This window comes from Thalassophryne amazonica, chromosome 11, assembly GCF_902500255.1.
Source record: "Thalassophryne amazonica chromosome 11, fThaAma1.1, whole genome shotgun sequence".
Classification (NCBI taxonomy): Eukaryota; Metazoa; Chordata; class Actinopteri; order Batrachoidiformes; family Batrachoididae; genus Thalassophryne; species Thalassophryne amazonica.
In genome coordinates, this window is record NC_047113.1 from 26,754,631 (window position 1) to 26,776,556 (window position 21,926).

Genomic DNA, 21,926 nt, shown 5'->3' on the forward strand with positions numbered 1-21,926 from the left:
TTTTGGAAACCTACAGACATTTTTAAAATCTTGCCATGTGAACCAGGCATAAGGATCTTATAAAGTACTTAAATGTCAAACATTTTCATTTGTACACATCAATTTACATTTCTACAATCACAGCTGTCGTATCCACTAACACGGAAGCTGATCACACCATAGCGACCAAACAAGACCATACCTACTTACCGACCGAGCCTGCTGTGTTGAGTATGGTCCAAACTGTCCAGGCTGGGGCAGATGAGGTGTGTGGTGGGAAATGTGGGTGGGTGGGTGAGGAATATGTGGAGGAGGAAGCAAGAAGGACGGGTCGCTGGACAGCAATGAAGGGAATGGGTAAGTCATAGGTAAGTGCTGTACAGAACAGGTCTGCAAAACCTAGGAGAAGGGTTAAAAAAAAAAAAAGTCAGTACCTTGAGCATATATGAAGTAGAAAATTAATTCTCTTGCATGGCATGACTAATCAGGACTACTAGAATGAAACACAGGCACTCACAGGAGGGACGCTGCAGACGGGATAGTGCTGTCCACTGAAAACCACTGAGCAGGTAGGGATCTGCTGAGGGGCAGAGCGAGGTGGCAAGCCAGGTGGGCATCCCGGAGGGGATACAGGATATGACACAGGAGCCGAACCCTAAATATGGACATCAAAGAGCCAAGGGCTTCGCAGTTATATGCGGAGACTAGCTAAAGAGAATAGCTGAGGTTATAATATATAGTCCACCTCCTGTAGAGACCATACTGTGTATGACCATAACCATACTAAAACCACATACATCAGTGCTGGCACTACAGATGTACCTTTCATGATAAGCAGGGATTTGAAATCGTACAACAACTCACGATTCAATTCGATTCCGAGTCGATTTTCAATTCAAAGAGCTCTGAGAAATAATTACTTTAAAATGTTTATGTTTAAGAAAATGCAGCTTTACAAGGTTAAACAAGTGATTGTAGATGTAAATTTACTTATCTGCTTTGATCGTTCGGAGTTGGCTGGCAGTTTAGCGAAGCGCTAGTCAGTCGTCGGCAGAGACCACTGCTCCCCTCTTTTAGTTCCGGGTGATGGCGTAGCATGTGGGCTTGCGGATTTGAAGTGTTTCCGAAGTACTTAACTTTCATTTTGCAGATTTTGCACACTGCATAAGTCATGTCAAGCTCCTCCTTACCCAGCAAATAATTAAATCCAAAATGCGCCCAAACATTCAATCAATCAATCAACTTTTTTCTTGTATAGCGCCAAATCACAACAAACAGTTGCCCCAAGGCGCTCCACATTGCAAGGCAAGGCCATACAATAATTATGAAACAGTCTACGTCTAAAGCAACATAACCAAGGGATGGTCCAGGGTCACCCGATCCAGCCCTAACTATAAGCCTTAGCGAAAAGGAAAGTTTTAAGCCTAATCTTAAAAGTAGAGAGGGTATCTGTCTCCCTGATCTGAATTGGGAGCTGGTTCCACAGGAGAGGAGCCTGAAAGCTGAAGGCTCTGCCTCCCATTCTACTCTTACAAACCCTAGGAACTCCAAGTAAGCCCGCAGTCTGAGAGCGAAGCGCTCTAATGGGGTAATATGGTACTACGAGGTCCCTAAGATAAGATGGGACCTGATTATTCAAAACCTTATAAGTAAGAAGAAGAATTTTAAATTCTATTCTAGCATTAACAGGAAGCCAATGAAGGGAGGCCAACACGGGTGAGATATGCTCTCTCCTGTTAGTCCCCGTCAGTACTCTAGCTGCAGCATTCTGAACCAACTGAAGGCTTTTTAGGGAACTTTTAGGACAACCTGATAATAATGAATTACAATAGTCCAGCCTAGAGGAAATAAATGCATGAATTAGTTTTTCAGCATCACTCTGAGACAAGACCTTTCTGATTTTAGAGATATTGCGTAAATGCAAAAAGGCAGTCCTACATATTTGTTTAATATGCGCTTTGAATGACATATCCTGATCAAAAATAACTCCAAGATTTCTCACAGTATTACTAGAGATCAGGGAAATGCCATCCAGAGTAACGATCTGGTTAGACACCATGCTTCTAAGATTTGTGGGGCCAAGTACAATAACTTCAGTTTTATCTGAGTTTAAAAGCAGAAAATTAGAGGTCATCCATGTCTTTATGTCTGTAAGACAATCCTGCAGTTTAGCTAATTGGTGCGTATCCTCTGGCTTCATGGATAGATAAAGCTGGGTATCATCTGCGTAACAATGAAAATTTAAGCAATACCGTCTAATAATACTGCCCAAGGGAAGCATGTATAAAGTGAATAAAATTGGTCCTAGCACAGAACCTTGTGGAACTCCATAATTAACTTTAGTCTGTGAAGAAGATTCCCCATTTACATGAACAAACTGTAATCTATTAGACAAATATGATTCAAACCACCGCAGCGCAATGCCTTTAATACCTATGACATGCTCTAATCTCTGTAATAAAATTTTATTGTCAACAGTATCAAAAGCAGCACTGAGGTCCAACAGAACAAGCACAGAGATAAGTCCACTGTCCGAAGCCATAAGAAGATCATTTGTAACCTTCACTAATGCTGTTTCTGTACTATGATGAATTCTAAAACCTGACTGAAACTCTTCAAATAGACCATTCCTCTGCAGGTGATCAGTTAGCTGTTTTACAACTACCCTCTCAAGAATCTTTGAGAGAAAAGGAAGGTTGGAGATTGGCCTATAATTAGCTAAGATAGCTGGGTCAAGTGATGGCTTTTTAAGTAATGGTTTAATTACTGCCACCTTAAAGGCCTGTGGTACATAACCAACTAACAAAGATAGATTGATCATATTTAAGATTGAAGCATTAAATAATGGTAGGACTTCCTTGAGCAGCCTGGCAGGAATGGGGTCTAATAAGCATGTTGATGGTTTGGATGAAGTAACTAATGAAAATAACTCAGAACAATCGGAGAGAAAGAGTCTAACCAACATTCGCCTTCAGCAAAGATGGTACTGGCTGAATTAGCTCTTCGTCCGCCATGCTAAGCTGCAGCCACTGAACTCTGCAGCTCATGAATGTTTGAAGCACACCGGACCACCCCCCCATGGGGACGCTGTAGTACGGAAGCCGTTTCCTGACAAACGGTACACACAGCCAGTAAGCAAGAAAATTTTTAAAAAAAATGCTTTAAAAATTGATTGCTGGACATTTTGGATCGATTCAGAATCGTAATAAATAAGAATCGTGATTCGGACGTGAATTGATTTTTTTCCCCAACACCCCTAATAAGCATCAATAAAGCACAGTGCATCAAAAAACACAGCCATCGCTTAGGGTGACTTTTGGTGATCATAAGAATCATGCCATGTACAGCTGAGGATAGTAACACATTGCGCAGATTTTTATTTATTTTTTGAGGGGGCCATTTGTTTGTTGTGATGTGTATTATAGGTACTGGTACATTCACAATGCCCATAAAAAGTATTTAAGCTCCAAAGCATCCACATGTTTTTACAGTTATGACACCAACTAGCAATTATTAGCAAATTCAAGTTTCTTCATATGACAGATCTGAAAAGCATGTTCTATAATATCAAAGTGAATAATCTCTAAAGTATGGCCTTAAAAAAATAAAAATAGATTGACTGGCCATTAGTAAACTTAAAATCAACTCTTTTGCAGTCAGCTGTCTGCAGAAATTGCATAACTGGTTAAATTAAGCTAATCTGCAATTAGTTAAGGGGTTTCATTTCATTGTTATTATAAATGCATATGTGGCTGTAATGTCCTGTCCTCCTGATCTGGTCCCTGCAGTGGGAAAATAATGCTAACAGCACCTTTTCTCTTATACTCACCTGCTCGTGGAGGTCAAGCACCACACTGCTCTGTTGCTGGGATGGATGGGGGTGCTGTGAGTGGCCGGCAGGATGCAACAACCGAGGAGAAAGGTTTGGTGACTGATGTAGGAGCCTGGGGGATGGATTTGGTGGATGGTGGCCTGCACGCTCTTCAGGGCCTGGTCCTCGGGGAGGTTGCTGGCTGTATGCTGTGTAGGCCTGAGGTGGGGCTTGGTGACGGTAGTTTTCATCCTGATGGCCTGGTGATGGGCCGTGGTGGGAGTGTAGGTGGTGGTGATGGCTGCTGGGATGATGGTTGCTGTTGTAGTGGTGGTGACGAGTTAAACGGTCTCTCCAGCCACGCTGGCGCCTCAATGGAGGACTAGAGTGGAAAAAAAAAAAATGAAAGCACAAATTAAAAAGGAGGAGGAGCCACAATATCTGAACATCTATAAATCCAGCTTAAGGCTAAACAAACAGGAACATGCAGTAGAGTTCATACAATTATACAACCCCTGGCAATAATTATGGAATCACCGGCCTTGGAGGATGTTCATTCAGTTGTTTAATTTTGTAGAAAAAAAAAAGCAGATCACAGACATGACATAAAACTAAAGTCATTTCAAATGGCAACTTCTGGCTTTAACACTAAGAAATCAGGAAAAATAATTGTGGCAGTCAGTAACGGTTACTTTTTTAGACCAAGCGGGGGGGGGGGGGGGGGGGGGAATGGACTCACTCAATTCTGAGGAAAAAATTATGGAATCACCCTGTAAATTTTCATCACCAAAACTAACACCTGCATCAAATCAGATCTGCTTGTTAGTCTGCATCTAAAAAGGAGTGATCACACCTTGGAGAGCTGTTGCAGCAAGTGGACTGACATGAATCATGGCTCCAACACGAGAGATGTCAGTTGAAACAAAGGAGAGGATTAGCAAACTCTTAAAAGAGGGTAAATCATCACGCAATGTTGCAAAAGATGTTGGTTGTTCACAGTCAGCTGTGTCTAAACTCTGGACCAAATACAAACATGGGAAGGTTGTTAAAGGCAAACATACTGGTAGACCAAGGACGACATCAAAGCGTCAAGACAGAAAACTTAAAGCAGTATGTCTCAAAAATCGAAAATGCACAACAAAACAAATGAACGAATGGGAGGAAACTGGAGTCAACGTCTGTGACCGAACTGTAAGAAACCGCCTAAAGGAAATGGGATTTACATATAGAAAAGCTAAACGAAAACCATCACTAACACCTAAACAGAAAAAAAACAATGTTACAATGGGCTAAGGAAAAGCAATCGTGGACTGTGGATGACTGGATGAAAGTCATATTCAGTGATGAATCTCGAATCTGCATTGGGCAAGGTGATGATGCTGGAACTTTTGTTGGTGCTGTTCCAATGAGATTTATAAAGATGACTGCCTGAAGAGAACATGTAAATTTCCACAGTCATTGATGATACGGGGCTGCATGTCAGGTAAAGGCACTGGGGAGATGGCTGTCATTACATCATCAATAAATGCACAAGTTTACGTTGATATTTTGGACACTTTTCTTATCCCATCAATTGAAAGGATGTTTGGGGATGATGAAATCATTTTTCAAGATGATAATGCATCTTGCCATAGAGCAAAAACTGTGAAAACATTCCTTGCAAAAAGACACATAGGGTCAATGTCATGGCCTGCAAATAGTCCGGATCTTAACCCAATTGAAAATCTTTGGTGGAAGTTGAAGAAAATGGTCCATGACAAGGCTCCAACCTGCAAATCTGATCTGGTAACAGCAATCAGAGAAAGTTGGAGCCAGATTGATGAAGAGTACTGTTTGTCACTCATTAAGTCCATGCCTCAGAGACTGCAAGGTGTTATAAAAGCCAGAGGGGGTGCAACAAAATACTAGAATTGAGTGATTCCATATTTTTTTCCCTCCTCTTGGTCTAAAAAAAGTAACCATTACTGACTGCCACAATTTTTTTTCCTGATTTCGTATAGTGTTTCTTAAAGCCAGAAAGTTGCCATTTGAAATGATTTAGTTTTGTGTCATGTCTGATCTGCTTTTTTTTTTTCTACAAAATTAAACAACTGAATGAACATCCTCCGAGGCCGGTGATTCCATAATTTTTGCCAGGGGTTGTAATTAAATGAACAACCAAAGAACAAATACCAACTTAGTAATTTACACTGCCAGATTTTTGTTGCTTGGAAAGTTGCCATCAGCTACACTTCACAACAACTTTAAGATGAGCTGGAAGGACTACAGAGGCAAACCAATCTCAGTACCCTTGAAGAAGTCAGGTCCTTTATATAAAAAAAAAAAAAAAAAAAAAAAAAAAAAAAAAAAAAAAAAAAAAAAAAAAAAAAGCAATCACCAATCAGACTAAACTTCAATAAAGAAACGTTCTCCAAATGGATGACAGTAAATGTACAGGACGGGTGTTTGAAAGTCAGCTCAAGGAAAGAAAACAACTGAGAATAAGCACCACAAGGGCATTTTTAAAGTGCACTCAAGAGAAGCCATATCATTATCAGATGGGAAACACACCCAAGAGAAAACTATTTTGGGAAGGTGTTGTCCTGGAGGTTAGGGGATCAAATCCCAATTAAGATGGGGGCTGAGGGGGTTGATAAATAAAACCAGTAAGGTTCCCATGAGCAAGGTCCATTCAAGTTTATCCCAATGGTCTGACATTGGTGTGTGTGTGTGTGACAGAGAGATATTGTAATGGGTCGTTGTAAAGCATCCTGAGTATCTGAAATGTGCTACAGAAACAGTTCATTTACCATCTGGAGTTCCGTCACTCAAAGGAATGGATTACTTCAAACACTTAAAACAAGCGGGGAAAAAAAAAAAAAACCCAGCACCTTTCAGTCCAAGTCTCATCTTCCTACTCGACTGAGTACCAAGATGTGTGCTACTATTAGACTCACCCATATCTCAACACACCAACACGGGTGCTGACGATCAAAGATGATCACCAGCAATCTCAAAGTATAGTCAAGACAAGATTATATTACAATTTATCAAATAAGAATTTTATTTTAAAATATTGAAACATAGGACACCTCATTTTCATTCAAGAAAATGGGCAAAGTGTCCTCATTTTCATTGTTCTTTTAGGCTTTTTTTTTTTTTAAATAATCGAAGGCAAAGTGATATTTATCTCCCATTTAATTTTTTGACTGATCTGAAAAATGTCCTGATGCAAATCATGGGCTTTGTGGTCAGTTACTTCACAAATGTTATTACATACACACACTTTAATTTTATCACATATGGATACACACTTTGCATTACATTTATTTAGCCCTTTTCCATCTGCATCAAACGCTCAAAGCGCTTTACAATAATGCCTCAGTCACCCCGATGTCAGGCTGCTGCCATACACACCGGGAGCAACTAGGGGATTAAGGTCCTTCCTTGCCCAAGAGTCCTTACTGATTTTCCGGTCAGGCTGGGATTTGAACCAAGGACCCTCTAGTCTCAAGCCCAATGCTTTAACCAGTAGACCATCACCTCGCCGAGTCCATGGTAGAGTCCAGGCAGTCCAAGAAAGCCATGATCAAGGTCAATCACAAACCCCAGACCCTTTGACACTGACAATACACATCTCAAAACAATTCATTTGAGATTATAACACTGGTTTTTGGCTAATGAATTAAACACACTGAAAGTAAATGAAATTTTAGAAACTAATACTGCATTAGGCAGCATAATATTTAAAATAATAACAGTCTTACCTTCGACGATTGCGAACAGGTGTGTGACATCTCTCTGGCATGTAGTGGGGGTGGGGTCTGCGACTGGGAGGCAGTTCCCAGGGCCGAATAGGAGAGGAAGGAGTGGAGGGAGGGGCAGAACCAAGTTCCAACACTGACTGCTGTGAAAGACACTGCCTTTTTGGGCTTGGGCTGTCTTCCATCTGGAAACAAAGGTTAAGGAATCACAGGACAGTAGGTCAGGTCAAGAAAAAAAACACCCCCCCGCCACCCCCACAAAGCAAAACAAACACACATGCACATCCTATTAACCTAAACCTGCTAGCAAATTACATATACTCACTTTGTCCAGATCCTCACTGCAAACATTATCAAGGTTAAAGTGTGGCACAGCTCCTGCAGGCCACAGAGCAGAGGAAAAATAAAAATCATGTAATACGCAGAAAAAACAAATATCAGCAAATAAGAAATACCATGTGGCAGTTAATTTTATTTTTTCCCCACTCTAGGATCACAGTGGATGCCTAAAAATACTTTATCTTGCTTAGATGATTTGTGTTGACTAAACAGCTGCAAAACCCAGCAGTCAGACATCTCAAACTACACTACCTCAAAATAAATTAATAAAATCAAAGCAGGCTGCGGTCACACTGCTCAAACAGTGCTGCACCCTGTCCTCAGCTAGGTTCTGTTTTTCAAATAGCCTTTTGAATGTTGTGCTTTATACAAAATGAGAGGGAGCCACTTATCTGACTGAACAAACAATGCAGAAAAACACTTAGAAATGTTGTCTCTGTCTATTGCCACCATATCTCTCACTACAATTGCACTACCAGTGTGGAACCAACCTTTTCACGTGTGTGTTCAATGTGTACACATCACAAGCAGGAGCTGGTGGCAACAATTATGCTAAATTTATGAGACTACGTGGTCATTAATTTAGGCATCAAGCAAAATTCAGTTATGTGGATATATACATTTAATACCAAAAAAATAAATAAAAATCACATACATGCATTTAAAATAAAAACATGATGTGGATCTGCAGTAATGTTCAGAAGATGAAATCAAATAAAACAAGTGAACACTATCTTTTAATAAGGTGTTTACTGTAAGTTAATAAGTTTACTGTTATTTTGGGGAAGATGGGGTAAAAAAATGACTCGATAGGAATGGTTGGAGACCCCAAGTTTATAGAAACAAGTCCACTATTAAGGCACATAACACGATTGAAGCCGACTTGTGCACGAAGGAACTGCATGCCATTCGTGAAAAATCGGAGCTGCTTACAACGCCTCGCACACCTGTTACTACAACTATTTGCACACGGCAGTGGCTAAAAGAGTGTGCACTGTGAGAACCCATTCGATTCCTCTCGTGGCAAGTGTCGGCCAAATTTCAAGTGACGCACACGAACATCCGACACCGCACTTGCATTAACTGCTGATATGTATGTACAGATGGTGACTGGCCAGCCACTCTGACCGCACAAGGCACGGCGAGCCACCTCCCAGTTGAATGCTGACAGCTGCAAATGACGGCTCACTGCACACGACATGTCACATTAAAAACAGAGACCACCGCCAGGACATGTATATTAATACGTACTACACTAACTACATACACAATTATATAAATAATAACTAAAAAATGATCACAACACAGAAAGAGAGTGACACATTGGTGTGTGCGCTGAACTGACAGCAGTTGTGGCCGCCGACAGCAGCAGCTGTTGAGCTCTCTGGTTCTGGGCATCACAGCTGGAGAAGACGTACCGTGTTTTGATGTACATGGCCTTACAACTGTCCACTGTGACACGCATGTGTCTGCTTGCTGTCCTCACGTGGACATACATAAAAACACATATCGCTGTTGCATGGTGCGCACATTGACAGGGCGTCCCAGGTAAAAGGGACCGTCAGATCATAACACGCAGCACGCAACCTGAAAGTCATGTCACCCACGTAAGCTGTTCCACATGACATGGTGTCTGTCCTGCGGCGTGCCACCCACAGGACACGCGTGTCGAGTCAGACACGTGCGGGGCCGGCTGGACATGGCAGGGCAGCAGATGTGGATATGATCAGAGCGCGCTGCTTCAGTCATGTCATGACTGTATATCTATGACCATGGGTCATCTACAGAGGAACAGACTGTTCATACTTGTGTTGTCCACTCGATAAGAGGGATTCAATAAAATGCGGTAATTTTTTTATGGTGTGTGATTTTATTTTGTTTTCTCCACAGCAGAGGCGTGATGTGTTGCAACACGTTCCAGCTGCTCGCACTGTGTTCATGCACAAAACCATCGCTGTTGTGTCATGCCTGTGCAACCATGGGTCCCTCACGACAGCAGGTAGAATGTTTTGTGGTTCCCCATTTCGTGTCTTCTTCCAGTTTCTGCATCTTTCACGTTATGTGTTAAAGGGCCTTTAAGAAAGCCTGGTTTCCAGTCTAATATTATTAAGTATTTGCTTGCACTGATGTGTTCTTGAACAAATTCTCACCAAGGATTGACATGAATTTAAAAATAGCTGCAGAGTATCAGAACTAAATGACTCCCCTTAGTGATAGGAGTAAAGCATAAAAAATTTAAATGTAAAAGTCACATTTCTGAATAGGGGAGTAATGTCAATCTTTGCAAAACAGTGGTGTTCCAGCTATCTGCTGGTCCACATGTGCGATCTGCATGCAGTATGTGTAGATAGATTTCTACAGCTCGAGGACAATGTCCTTGAATGCAACTGATGTGTTCTTTGAACCAGTACACCACCCTCAAAAAATATATAAAAAATAAAAACACCTCTTCATCTCATTCCTTCTCTGCTTCTATGACTTATCATCCAAGCAGCTGCTTTTAAACAACAGATCTAAAAGCCTCCTCAACTTATCCCCCCACCCATGCAATGCAACTGTGGAACATGTGGAAACTGCTGATAGCGACAGCTGAAAGACACCCTGTGAGTAGTTGTGGAGAACAGAGGGGCAGTGTTTTGAGTTAGCAGCAAGCCAATCCATTGGCTTAGACCTTAACAAATTTACTGTGCAAGTGACCTCAATCACTCATTTGTTTTCAGAAAACTAGATCTGCCCATTCACTCCGGTGGTGGGGGCAAGGGAGAAAGTATGTCAAACATGGCTGGAGCAGATCTGTTGACAAGCAGTGATGACCTCGTTTCCTCTGAGCATAACTGCTTGGGTAAGACTGACACCATTTCTTTCACTTCAGTCAACTCAGGTAATCTGTTTTCACGAAGCAGTAATTTTGGTCCCTTCTTAAAAGGTGCGCTTGTACTGCTGAAACAATTACTGAAGTAACTGATCACTGAAAAAAATAATCCACCATTTTGATAAATTACTTGATTTCATTTGTCAAAAAACAAATTGTTTGGCTCCACCTTGTCAAATCCATCTTAAATCTACCTTTAAGCCGTCCTGTGAGACCAACACCGAGGTGGTTTTGTCCCGCGTAATGAACGGCTCCATGGCGCGTCCCTCTGCTTTTCTTTCCATGAAAAAAAGAAAAAAAAAAAAAACTCCTGTAACGGTGGAATGTACCAAAAAAGTGCTGATGTCCACATCTTCAGCCTTTTTGTCAAAGTCAGACGACGTCCCGGATCAACAAAGCCTTCACGTTGGAAATGATCTGGTTGTTCCAGCGGGGTGTCAGCCTGTCGATGGGGGCTGGGAGCGTGCCGCGCTCTCAGCAGTTGTGGGCCGTCCTTAAAGCGGCAGTAACACCCCGTAATCTGTTTAATCCCCATAGAATCGTTCCTGAAAGCCATATTAATTTTTCGAATGATGTCCACCTGGAGGTGTCTCACAGTTTCTGGAAAAAAAATTGATGCAGCAAAGATCCAAATCGTTCAGACATTTATTCGCAATAAAAATCTGCCAAGAGGGTGGACCACACCTCACTCAAAGCCTGCTCACAGGCGAATGACGCAACCGACAGGCATGAAAAAACTCACGCATGCGCACGAGGGTTCAAGCTTGTCTGACGCAATCACACGTGATTCAAATCCATATGGTTTTTGAAAAAAATAAAAAGGTCGGATACTTTTATAACAGACCTCGTATGTGTGTGTGTGCGCGCATGCATATTTGTTATTAAGCCTTTTGCATCTGCACATGCATCATTCAATCTTTATCCCATCAGACCAGAGAATTTTGTTTCTCATGGTCTGGGAGACCTTCATGTGCCTTTTGGCAAACTCTAGGCAGACTGCCATGTGCCTTTTACTAAGGAGTGGGTTCCATCTGGCCACTCTACCATACAGGCCTGATTGGTGGATTGCTGCAAAGATAGGTGTCCTTCTGGAAGGTTCTCCTCTCTCCAAAGAGAAATGCTGCAGCTCTGACCGTGACCACTGGGTTCTTGGTCACCTCCCTGGCTAAGGCCGTTTTACCCCAAATCGCTCAATTTAGAACGGCGGCCAGCTGTAGGTAGAGTCCTGGTGGGTCCGAACCCCTTCCATTTACAGATGATGGAGGCCAATGTGCAACTGGGACCTTCAAAACAACAAAAATAGTTCTTTACCCTTCCTCAGATTTGTGCCTCGAGACAATCCTGTCCCGGAGGTCTACAGACAATTCCTTTGACTTCATGCTTGGTTTGTGCACGGACATGCACCAGCAAGTATGGGACCTTATACGTAGACACTGTGTGCCTTTTCTAATCATTTCCAATAAACTAAGTTTTCCCCAGGTAAACTCCAATTAAGCTGTAAAAACATCTCAAGGATGATCAGTGGAAACAGAGATCAATTCAGAGCTTCATGTCAAAGGTTGCTTATATTTATGTACATGTAGAATTTTGAAGAGGAGGAAGGTTTATTTTTATTATGTCTATTGTCATACCAATGTTACCTACAGGGCTTCACAGAAAGCACGTTTGAATAATATTTTACACTGGGCCGGCCATGTCCATAACTTTCATTTCACTATGTGCATGGCAAGACTCTGGCGGCAAAACTTGGAACTACTTTTATAAACAAACGCGGCCGTGCGAATAACTCTCATACCACTATTCGCCGGCAAGACCTGTCAGTGGCGTATGCCTGTATGTAAAAATAAAAAAATATTAATGATAATAATAATGATCTATTTTATTGAGGGTTTACAGTTAAGAGTAGAATGTAGATTGACAACAACCAGTTTAATACTAATCGTAAACCTGGCCCTCATTTTGTGATGGAGGCTATATACAATATGAAATGGATGACTACATATTAAAATTGAAGATGCAATTTATAATAAGATATGCACAATATACCTACAGTATTAATATAAATGTATAAAAGCATGGCAGTTGCAGTATATAAGATTAAACATTTTATTCTAAAATTGACATAGTAAAACTCAGGTAGACGTATAAAACTGATATGTTTTTGTTGTAAAATCTTTGAGGCTTAGCAGTTCTAATATTGCCAGGAAGATAACGGCATAATAAAGCAGTATATGGTAAAGCTTCTCGTGTCAGAGTATCAAAAGACAGTGTAGGCCTATTCTTAGCCCTTTCTTACAAGGATGTATGATATTTAAATAATTTACACCAGTGTAATATTTAGGGATATAGTAAGTCCTCTTAAATATAATTTTTTTATGCAGACTGTAGACTAGATCTAGAAGTGCGAGACATTTTCGCTTTGACGCTTCGCCATGCTCTTTTCATTGTATGTATGATGAAAATCGATTAGTGTACTGTAAAGAAGACATCTTCAGCTTCAAAATAAAATTAAAAAAAATCAAAATGGACAAATATTAAAGGGGTTATGGCATCTTTAATGCAGTGTGTTTATACAAGTAGTTCCAAGTTTTGCCACCAGACTCTTGCCGTGCGAATAGTGTAATGAGAGCCATTTACTTTACACTGCATAATTCTCAGGTGGATATGAGATTAGCATAAAAATATAGAAAATAAAACTCCCATTGTTTGTTTAGCTGAAATTCTATTATATTTGTGCGACCCAACTGGCTATTTATTCAAACAGCAGCTTTTACTGGAAGTACATTTTAAATGTCTACAGGACTGAACTGGGGCTGCAGGGCCTGTTGTTGAAGGATGCTTGCTTACCGGCCGCGGGGTGTCTGTGAGCTCCGTGCGCAGAGTGGCGCTGCGCCCCTGCGATCAGGTAGCTCCCCTGCGTCGGCTGTGGCTGCTGCTGCTGCAGGCTCTCAGAGTAGCTCCGGCCGCCGTGGTGTGGCGCCCACCCGGGATTGCTCTGCGTCGGGTAGCTCACTCCGCCTCCACCGCTGGCGTTCATCACGTTCCCGTTACCGACTGCGTTACCACTGCCGTTAGTCCCCGCCGGAACCGTTCAGGCTGAAGTGATAGAAACCAGACCGAGACCTCGATCGAGTCCTCGGGGTGTCCATGGCTGGAAGGGCGGCGGTCGATGGACGCTCAGGTTCGGGCAGAACCTCCCTCAACAGCGTCTCCACCCGCCCAGATAATACAGAACAGCTACTGAGAGTATTTATGAGCCATTTTAAAGCGCTTCTGTATATGAGAGATGTGGAAAAGGTTCCAAGTTCAGCCTCCGTGTACTTTTATATCAAAGAAATCAGCTCGTTAACAAAAACAAATAGAGTATCTTAAATAAAACTATCGGTGGACGAACAAGAGTAAAACATCCCCATTGTCGTTTCGAAAGCTATACCACGGCCCGATAAAGTACTCCTATAAACATTAACTGCACATAATTTAACTCCCAATATCACACATATGTACGTATTTTAAACAAACTACACATAAGTAAACGGAGCTAGCTCTGAGCTAGCCAAGTTAATGCTAACAGAAGCAAAATGCTAGCTGTCGAGTTAGCAAAGTTAAATAAAACCACTTCTCCTCATAGCTCAGACAAAATTATTAGAAAAAAAATCGCTATTTAACCACAGCTGAACTGACAATCGATAAGTTGCACTCGCAACGCAGTTGGTTCGTGAACATAATATAATTAATTTTACAGCTAGTTGAAGGCTAACAGGAAGCGAACTCACGCAGGGAAAACAAGCCCAACAGTGCCGACATTACAGGTTCCCTACGTTCCCACTGTTCCATTTAAACGTCGTTATTGAAGAAAACCAGCAGTCCACACGGACAAACAACTACCATCCCCAGCAATCAACGGATACTATTTGTCCGAGTTAAATCCCCTCTTATGTTCACTATCGACTGTTTTTGTGATGTGCGGGGAGTGGAGATCAATCAATGGCAGCGGCTCCTTTCTGCCCAGACAAAACTAATCAATCACAGATATGCGGCGATCGTACATTGTAAGTGCCTTGAATAGAGGTGCACTTGTGAAGAAAATCATATAAAACAAAAAAAAGAATTATACGACAAACGCCAAAACCAGGCACGCCTCACCGAACAGTTTGAATTATATTAACAGACGCGTTTAGCTATCGGGATTGACTACTTATGCCTGGCAAACCACAAGCAGAAGCTCAGCTCATTAATTATTCAGTATCTTCCTGCAGAATTACAAGATGACGCTTTGTCTGTATTTCACGGGTCTAAATTGAATATTAACAAAAAATACCTCAAGTTTTATATTATATCACACCTGTGTCACTCTTTTATTTTCACTGATGTGTATATATATTCATTGATAACCATTTTTATAATTGTAATCTATGTGCAAAATGATTATTAAAATTTCCAACACTTGTGTACAGTAAATTGAGAACTCCGAATGCTTTACGGAATTAAAAAGCTTTTTTTATTTATATTACTTGTTTAAAATATTTATTTCCTGACTATAGTCGGCTTATTAAAGTCAGATGTCCCCTGTGTTTTGTTGTTGTTGTTGTTGTTTGTTTGTTTTTGTTTTTTCGTTTAGTTTTTTTAATTTCAGTCACAAAAATAATTTTCTTTGGCACCACTATAATTTTATTCCTGAGCATTTAAATAAGGGATTCATAATATGATATTGTCAATGTGATCAAAATTTGCACTGTCTGGAAACAATTCAGAATTTCTGCCCCTGAAGGGCAGAAATTCAAGTGACCAGACGTCATGACCTACATTTGATAGCAACATCAGATTACATGGTGCTTCTGCCAATCTGCGTGAGGGATGCTGGGAAGGACACAAGGACTGCCAATCGGTGTAAAGAAAGGAAGCGTGACATCAGCTGGTTGCTCATGCAAAGAAAATAAACCTAGATGCCAGAAAAACTCCAAAATAGCTTATTTCTGTATAAATGATCATCATCATCTTACCTTCTGACTCAGCTCTTTCTTTATTACGACATTCTGGTAGAGTCCACAGGACCTTATTACTGATTTCACACTCCATCTTACCTCCATTCACAAACAAGACCCTGAGATATTTTTAAGTCATGTTACATGTACTTTTCTTTTCCCATCTGTATATGTATTTGGCAACAGCATACAGTGGTTCCACAGGTTACATTCCTTTGATTTTATGATTCAAATTCCAGAATGAAGCAGCAGAAAGCAAATGTGGTCAAGTGTCATGACTGCTTATGAAAAAAATCAGCCTTTTCATTTGATACATCACATGGCTGGTACATGAACATTTGTTTTTTAAAAGCTCTTGAATGCATGCCTTCATCCAGAGCTGAGATAAATGTAATAGTTTGTTCCCTGGCAGCAGCAAACAACATAAAAAAAAAGTCTGGGCATCCAACCATCCATTTTCTATACCTGCTTACTTCAATTAAGGGTCACAGGTGGGCTGGAGCCTATCCCAGGAGACAATAAGGCGAGAGGCAGAGTACACCCTGGACAGGACACCAGTCTGTCACAGGGCTACATATAGACAGAAAAAAACACAGAGCAGACATACTTCAGACTGAGTCAGAACCATCACCAGATACTTAATCAAGGTAACAATTTAACAAATAAACCTGAAGGTATTCATTGGTATTCATGTTGTCTTGCTCTATCAGTGTTGGAGGGCCCCATTTTTAATATCAGTTTGTCCAAATGTTATATTTCCTGTTCGAGATTATGTGTGTAATGCTGCAACTCAAAGCTGATAGGATTTCTTTAATAAAAATCATGCTTTCTTTCATATATATATATATATATATATACACACACACACACACACACACACACACACACACACACACACACACACACTGGAAGCTCCAAAGAGGCCTTTACAGTGAGGGCAGAAACCCATGAAAAAGGCATCAGAATCCAGGCAGGTAAAAAGCAATTGGACCAGCAGCAGGAACTGCATAATGTGAAGGAGGTCTTTACCTTCACAGCTGCAAAGTCTTCTATGCAGAATGAGCAGACTGCCACAAAGGTGGTCTTCAGTGATATGTTAGAAACTCCAATGCAGCCATAGCAGCAAAGCAAGAGACCCATAAAGAGGGCCATCAGAGGGATGGCAGCTAAAAAACAACAGTTACAGCAGCAGGAACTGTTTAAGACGGAGGTAGAAGTTCAGGAACTTACTGACATACTGGGTCAACTTGGTTTGACAAGTCCCAAGAATCCTGCAATTAGGGAGGGGTGTTATTTCAAAAAATGTGGAAATCTATAAATGTTTGCATGGAATATGGAAATATACACAAAATAAACCATAGCAGGATAAATTGTGGGTCATTTGGTTCCAAAAACCCATATGGACGGAGCGTTTGAAAATTTCAAATAACGTGTGTGTCGTATATGTGCTATTGACGTAGAAAACCACTCTGTTGCTTATAATTATTTCATTGTGGCCATGTCATTCTTTACATGTGATTATGCTCAACCGATGTTCCTGAAATAAAAACTACATAGATTTTGTTTGTTACAATTGATCGTAACTGTTGGGAAAGTGTAGGAACACCGATGTCTTGCGGTGGTTGGCCTTGCCCCTGGCGCAGGTGGTACAGGCCTGGATGTAACCCCGGACGTCGGCCTCCAGGGACGCCCACCAGAAGCGCTGCCGGACGACTGCCACGGTTCTTCGCACCCCAGGATGACAGGAGAGCTTAGAACCGTGACAGAAGTCCAGAACTGCAGCCCTGGCTTCTGGTGGGACGTAGAGTTTGTTCTTCGGTCCGGTTCCGGGGTCCGGGTCTCGTGTCAGGGCCTCCCGGACGGTCTTCTCCACGTCCCAGGTGAGGGCGGCCACGATAGCGGACTCCGGGATGATGGGATCCGGGGGATCCGATGACTCCGTTTTGACCTCATCTTCATGTACCCGGGACAAGGCATCCGATCTTTGATTTTTGGTCCCGGGACGGTAGGTGATCCGGAAGTCAAAACGGCCGAAGAACAGTGACCAGCGGGCTTGCCTGGGATTCAGCCGCTTGGCGGTCCTGATATACTCCAGGTTCCGGTGGTCAGTGAAAACCGTGAATGGCACGGACGTTCCCTCCAACAGATGTCTCCACTCCTCAAGAGCCTCTTTCACCGCAAGGAGCTCTCGATTGCCGACGTCATAGTTCCGTTCGGCTGGGGTCAACCTGCGGGAAAAATAGGCACACGGGTGAAGGACCTTATCGGTCTTCCCGCTCTGGGACAGCACGGCTCCTATCCCTGAGTCCGAGGCGTCCACTTCAACCACTAACTGGCGACTAGGATCGGGCTGCACCAGAACAGGTGCAGACGAGAAGCGCCGTTTCAACTCCTTGAACGTGGCTTCGCAACGATCCGACCAGGTGAAGGGGACTTTTGGTGAGGTCAGGGCTGTCAGGGGGCTAACTACCTGACTGTAGCCCTTGATGAACCTCCTGTAGAAATTAGCAAAGCCTAGGAACTGTTGCAACTTCCTACGGCTTGTGGGTTGGGGCCAGTCTCTCACCGCCGCAACCTTGGCCGGATCAGGAGCGACGGAGTTGGAGGAAATAATGAACCCAAGAAGGACAAAGACGTGCGGTGGAACTCACACTTCTTGCCCTTCACAAACAGCCGGTTCTCCAACAACCGCTGCAGGACCTGACGTACATGCTGGACATGGGTCTCAGGGTCCGGAGAAAAGATGAGTATATCGTCTAGATATATGAAGACGAACCGGTGCAGGAAATCCCGCAAGACATCGTTAACCAACGCTTGGAAAGTCGCGGGAGCGTTTGTGAGACCGAACGGCATGACCAGGTACTCAAAGTGACCTAAGGGGGTGTTAAATGCCGTCTTCCACTCGTCTCCCTTCCGGATCCGAACCAGGTGGTACGCATTTCTAAGATCGAGCTTGGTGAAAATCTGGGCTCCATGCAGGGGTGTGAACACTGAATCCAACAGGGGCAACGGGTATCGGTTGCGAACCGTGATCTCGTTCAACCCCCTATAATCAATGCATGGACGAAGTCCGCCATCTTTTTTGCCCACAAAAAACAAACCTGCGCCCATCGGGGAGGTGGAATTCCGGATCAACCCGGCAGCTAACGAGTCCCGGATGTAGGTCTCCATTGATTCGCGCTCAGGCCGTGAGAGGTTGTACAGCCTACTGGACGGGAACTCACTGCCCGGAACCAAATCAATGGCACAATCATACGGACGGTGGGGGGGAAGAGTGAGAGCCAGATCCTTGCTGAACACGTCGACACGTTGGGAGCCGGGAGGAACCGAGGAACCTAGACACACCCGATGGCAGGTCTCGCTCCACTGAACCACTACCCCGGACGGCCAATCAATCCGGGGATTGTGCTTCAACATCCAGGGAAAACCTAAAACCACACGGGAGGTGGCCTGAGTCACAAAAAACTCGATCACCTCCCGGTGATTTCCTGACACCACCAGAGTTACAGGTGGTGTCTTATGCGTGATCAGAGGGAGTAAGGAGCCATCTAGTGCCCGAACCTGTACCGGCGAGGTAAGCGCCACCAGAGGGAGCCCTATCTCCCTGGCCCACCTGCTGTCCAACAGATTCCCCTCAGAGCCCGTGTCCACCAGTGCTGGGGCCTTCAGGGTTGAGTCCTCATAAAGGATTGTGACTGGGAGTCGTGTGGCAATGTGGGTGTGTCCCACGTGAATGTCTCGGCCCACCCCTAGCCCAGTCTCTAGGGGCGGGGCGTTGGAGTTGAACCGCTCGGGGCAGTCCCTCATGTGGTGCTCTATCGCACCACAAACAAAACAAGCTCCGTGGGCCCGTCTCCTCTGTGCGTCTGGTGCCCTAAATGTTGCCCTACTCGTGTCCATAGCTTCGTCAGCAGGGGGAGCTGTGGCCCCACGGAGCGCAGGGGCCGTGGAGCGTGGGGAAGGCGGAGCGCGGTCGGAACCGGAAGGGAGAGGGACGGCGCGTGCCCGGCCACGCCCTTCGTCTCGTTCCCGCCGACGTTCTTCTAACCGGTTGTCTAACCGTATGACAAGATCGATGAGCCCATCTAAATCCCGCGGTTCGTCCTTAGCCACCAGGTGCTCCTTAAGAACCAATGACAGTCCGTTTACAAAGGCGGCGCGGAGGGCAGCGTTATTCCAGCCGGACCTCGCAGCCGCGATGCGGAAGTCGACTGCATAGGCAGCTGCACTCCGACGCCCCTGTCTCATCGACAGTAGCACAGTTGAAGCGGTTTCTCCTCTATTGGGGTGATCGAACACGGTTCTGAGCTCCCTCACAAACCCATCATATGTCTGAAGGAGCCGTGACTTTTGCTCCCAGAGCGCTGTAGCCCAAGCGCGTGCCTCGCTGCGAAGCAGGTTTATTACATAAGCTACCTTGCTAGCATCAGTCGCGTACATAACTGGACGCTGTGCGAAGACGAGCGAACACTGCATAAGGAAATCCGCGCACGTCTCCACACAGCCTCCGTACGGCTCTGGGGGGCTTATGTATGCTTCTGGGGAAGGTGGGAGGGGTCGTTGAACGACCAGTGGAACGTCAATGTTACGCACAGGGTCTACGGGAGGGAGAGCCGCAGCGGCGCCCGGAGTTCAGGAGGACATTCTGCTCGGTCATCAAATCTAACCGAGTCGTGAAAGCGGTGAGGATCCGCTGCAACTCACCGATTACCCCTCCTGCGGACGCCTGCGCGTCCTGTTCTTCCATTGGCCGTTCAACAGCCGGTTGACGCCCCTCGGGATCCATGACGTTGGCCGAGATATCCTGTTGGGAAAGTGTAGGAACACGGACCCACTACAGGGGGCGCAAATGAACGGACAATGGAGAAAGTCAAATCACAGAGTTTTACTGTTGTGAACTCACACAACAAACACAACAGATTTACAAATACAGCAGTAACCGAATTCCAAAGGTGTCGTGTGGGCAGGCTCGACGATAGGAGACGTCTGTCCGAGTCGAACCGGAACCACCCGATTTCCTCTGCCACCGAACCCCGGGGATACTGGAGCCGCCAAGTCCCGAACCCCAGGTGGCCACTGCCTCCGCTCGTCGGATCCGGTACTGCTGGCAAGGAACAGATACAGTCAGGTGTGGGTGCGGCTGCACCCAGCAACACACAGGGTGGAAACACCACCTCCACCTCTTGTCAGGAAAATACAGGTGAGTGCAGGAATGTGAGTACTTATCCAAAATACAGTCTCCTGCTGTCTTTTCTCTTTCTGTGTAAAGGCAAAAAGTATTTAATGGTCAAAAGATGATCCGTTTGGCTGGATACGTTACCTCCTTGGTAGAGCGATATCTCGGCAATGAGGTGGAGATGCCGTCCTGCTGATATACCTCCCTGTTGATTGATATCAGCTGTCTCGTCTCAGGTGATGGGTGACAGCTGTCACCCTGGCTGCTCCTGTGAGGCGGCAGCGCCCTCTGGTGCCTGGAGCCCGCACTCCAGACAGGGCGCCCTCTGGTGGTGGTGGGCCAGCAGTACCTCCTCTTCAGCGGCCCACACAACAGTAACATATGTACTGAAATTAGGTTTTTGTCAATTACTCTTAAAAAACACCAGATAGGCTTATTGTTACTACAGAAGTTGAATATAAACTTGGGGTCAAGCAACATTTGGAGCAAAATTTCAAGTCTCTAGGTGCAGCGGTTCTCGAGATATGACATTTTTGTCGATATTTTTAGTGATTTTTGAACCCGATATCTTCACAGGCTCCGTCCATATGGGTTTTTGGAACCAAATGACCCAAAATTTATCCTGCTATGTTTTATTCCGTGTATATTTCAATATTCCATGCAAACATTTATAGATTTCCACATTTTTTGAAATAACACCCCTCCCTACTGCAATGAATGAGGAGACCCCAGTGAAGACTATTTTCAGCAAAATGTTGGAAGCTCCACAGGACACTTTGAGGCAAGTGCACAGACCCACGAAGAAGGTCTTCAGAGTGCTGGGAGATAAAAAAAAGAAAAAAAAAAGATCTGATGCAGTAGCAGGAAAGGCATGATGTGATGGATGCAGAAAGTCAAGAACTGACTTCTACTGGGTCAACTTAACTTGACAAGTCCCAAGAATCCTGTAATGAATGAGGAGTGTGGTATTTTTAGTGCCACACTTTTTAGTGTGGCACTAAAAATGACCTGTTACTGCAGCAGG

General features: G+C 43.8%; 1 protein-coding gene across 1 annotated transcript in view; it reads right to left on the reverse strand.

The window, feature by feature from the left end:
- LOC117519808 (E3 ubiquitin-protein ligase RNF38-like) overlaps nt 1-14,725 on the reverse strand; it is a 32,522-nt gene extending 17,797 nt beyond the window's left edge. Inside the window, 7 exon segments of the mRNA XM_034181052.1 lie at nt 190-378; nt 497-634; nt 3,809-4,172; nt 7,537-7,718; nt 7,859-7,911; nt 13,592-13,829; nt 13,831-14,725. Coding sequence (XP_034036943.1) covers nt 190-378; nt 497-634; nt 3,809-4,172; nt 7,537-7,718; nt 7,859-7,911; nt 13,592-13,829; nt 13,831-13,893 — 1,227 coding nt within the window. The 5' untranslated portion in view covers nt 13,894-14,725.
- Nucleotides 14,726-21,926: the final 7,201 nt, after the last annotated feature.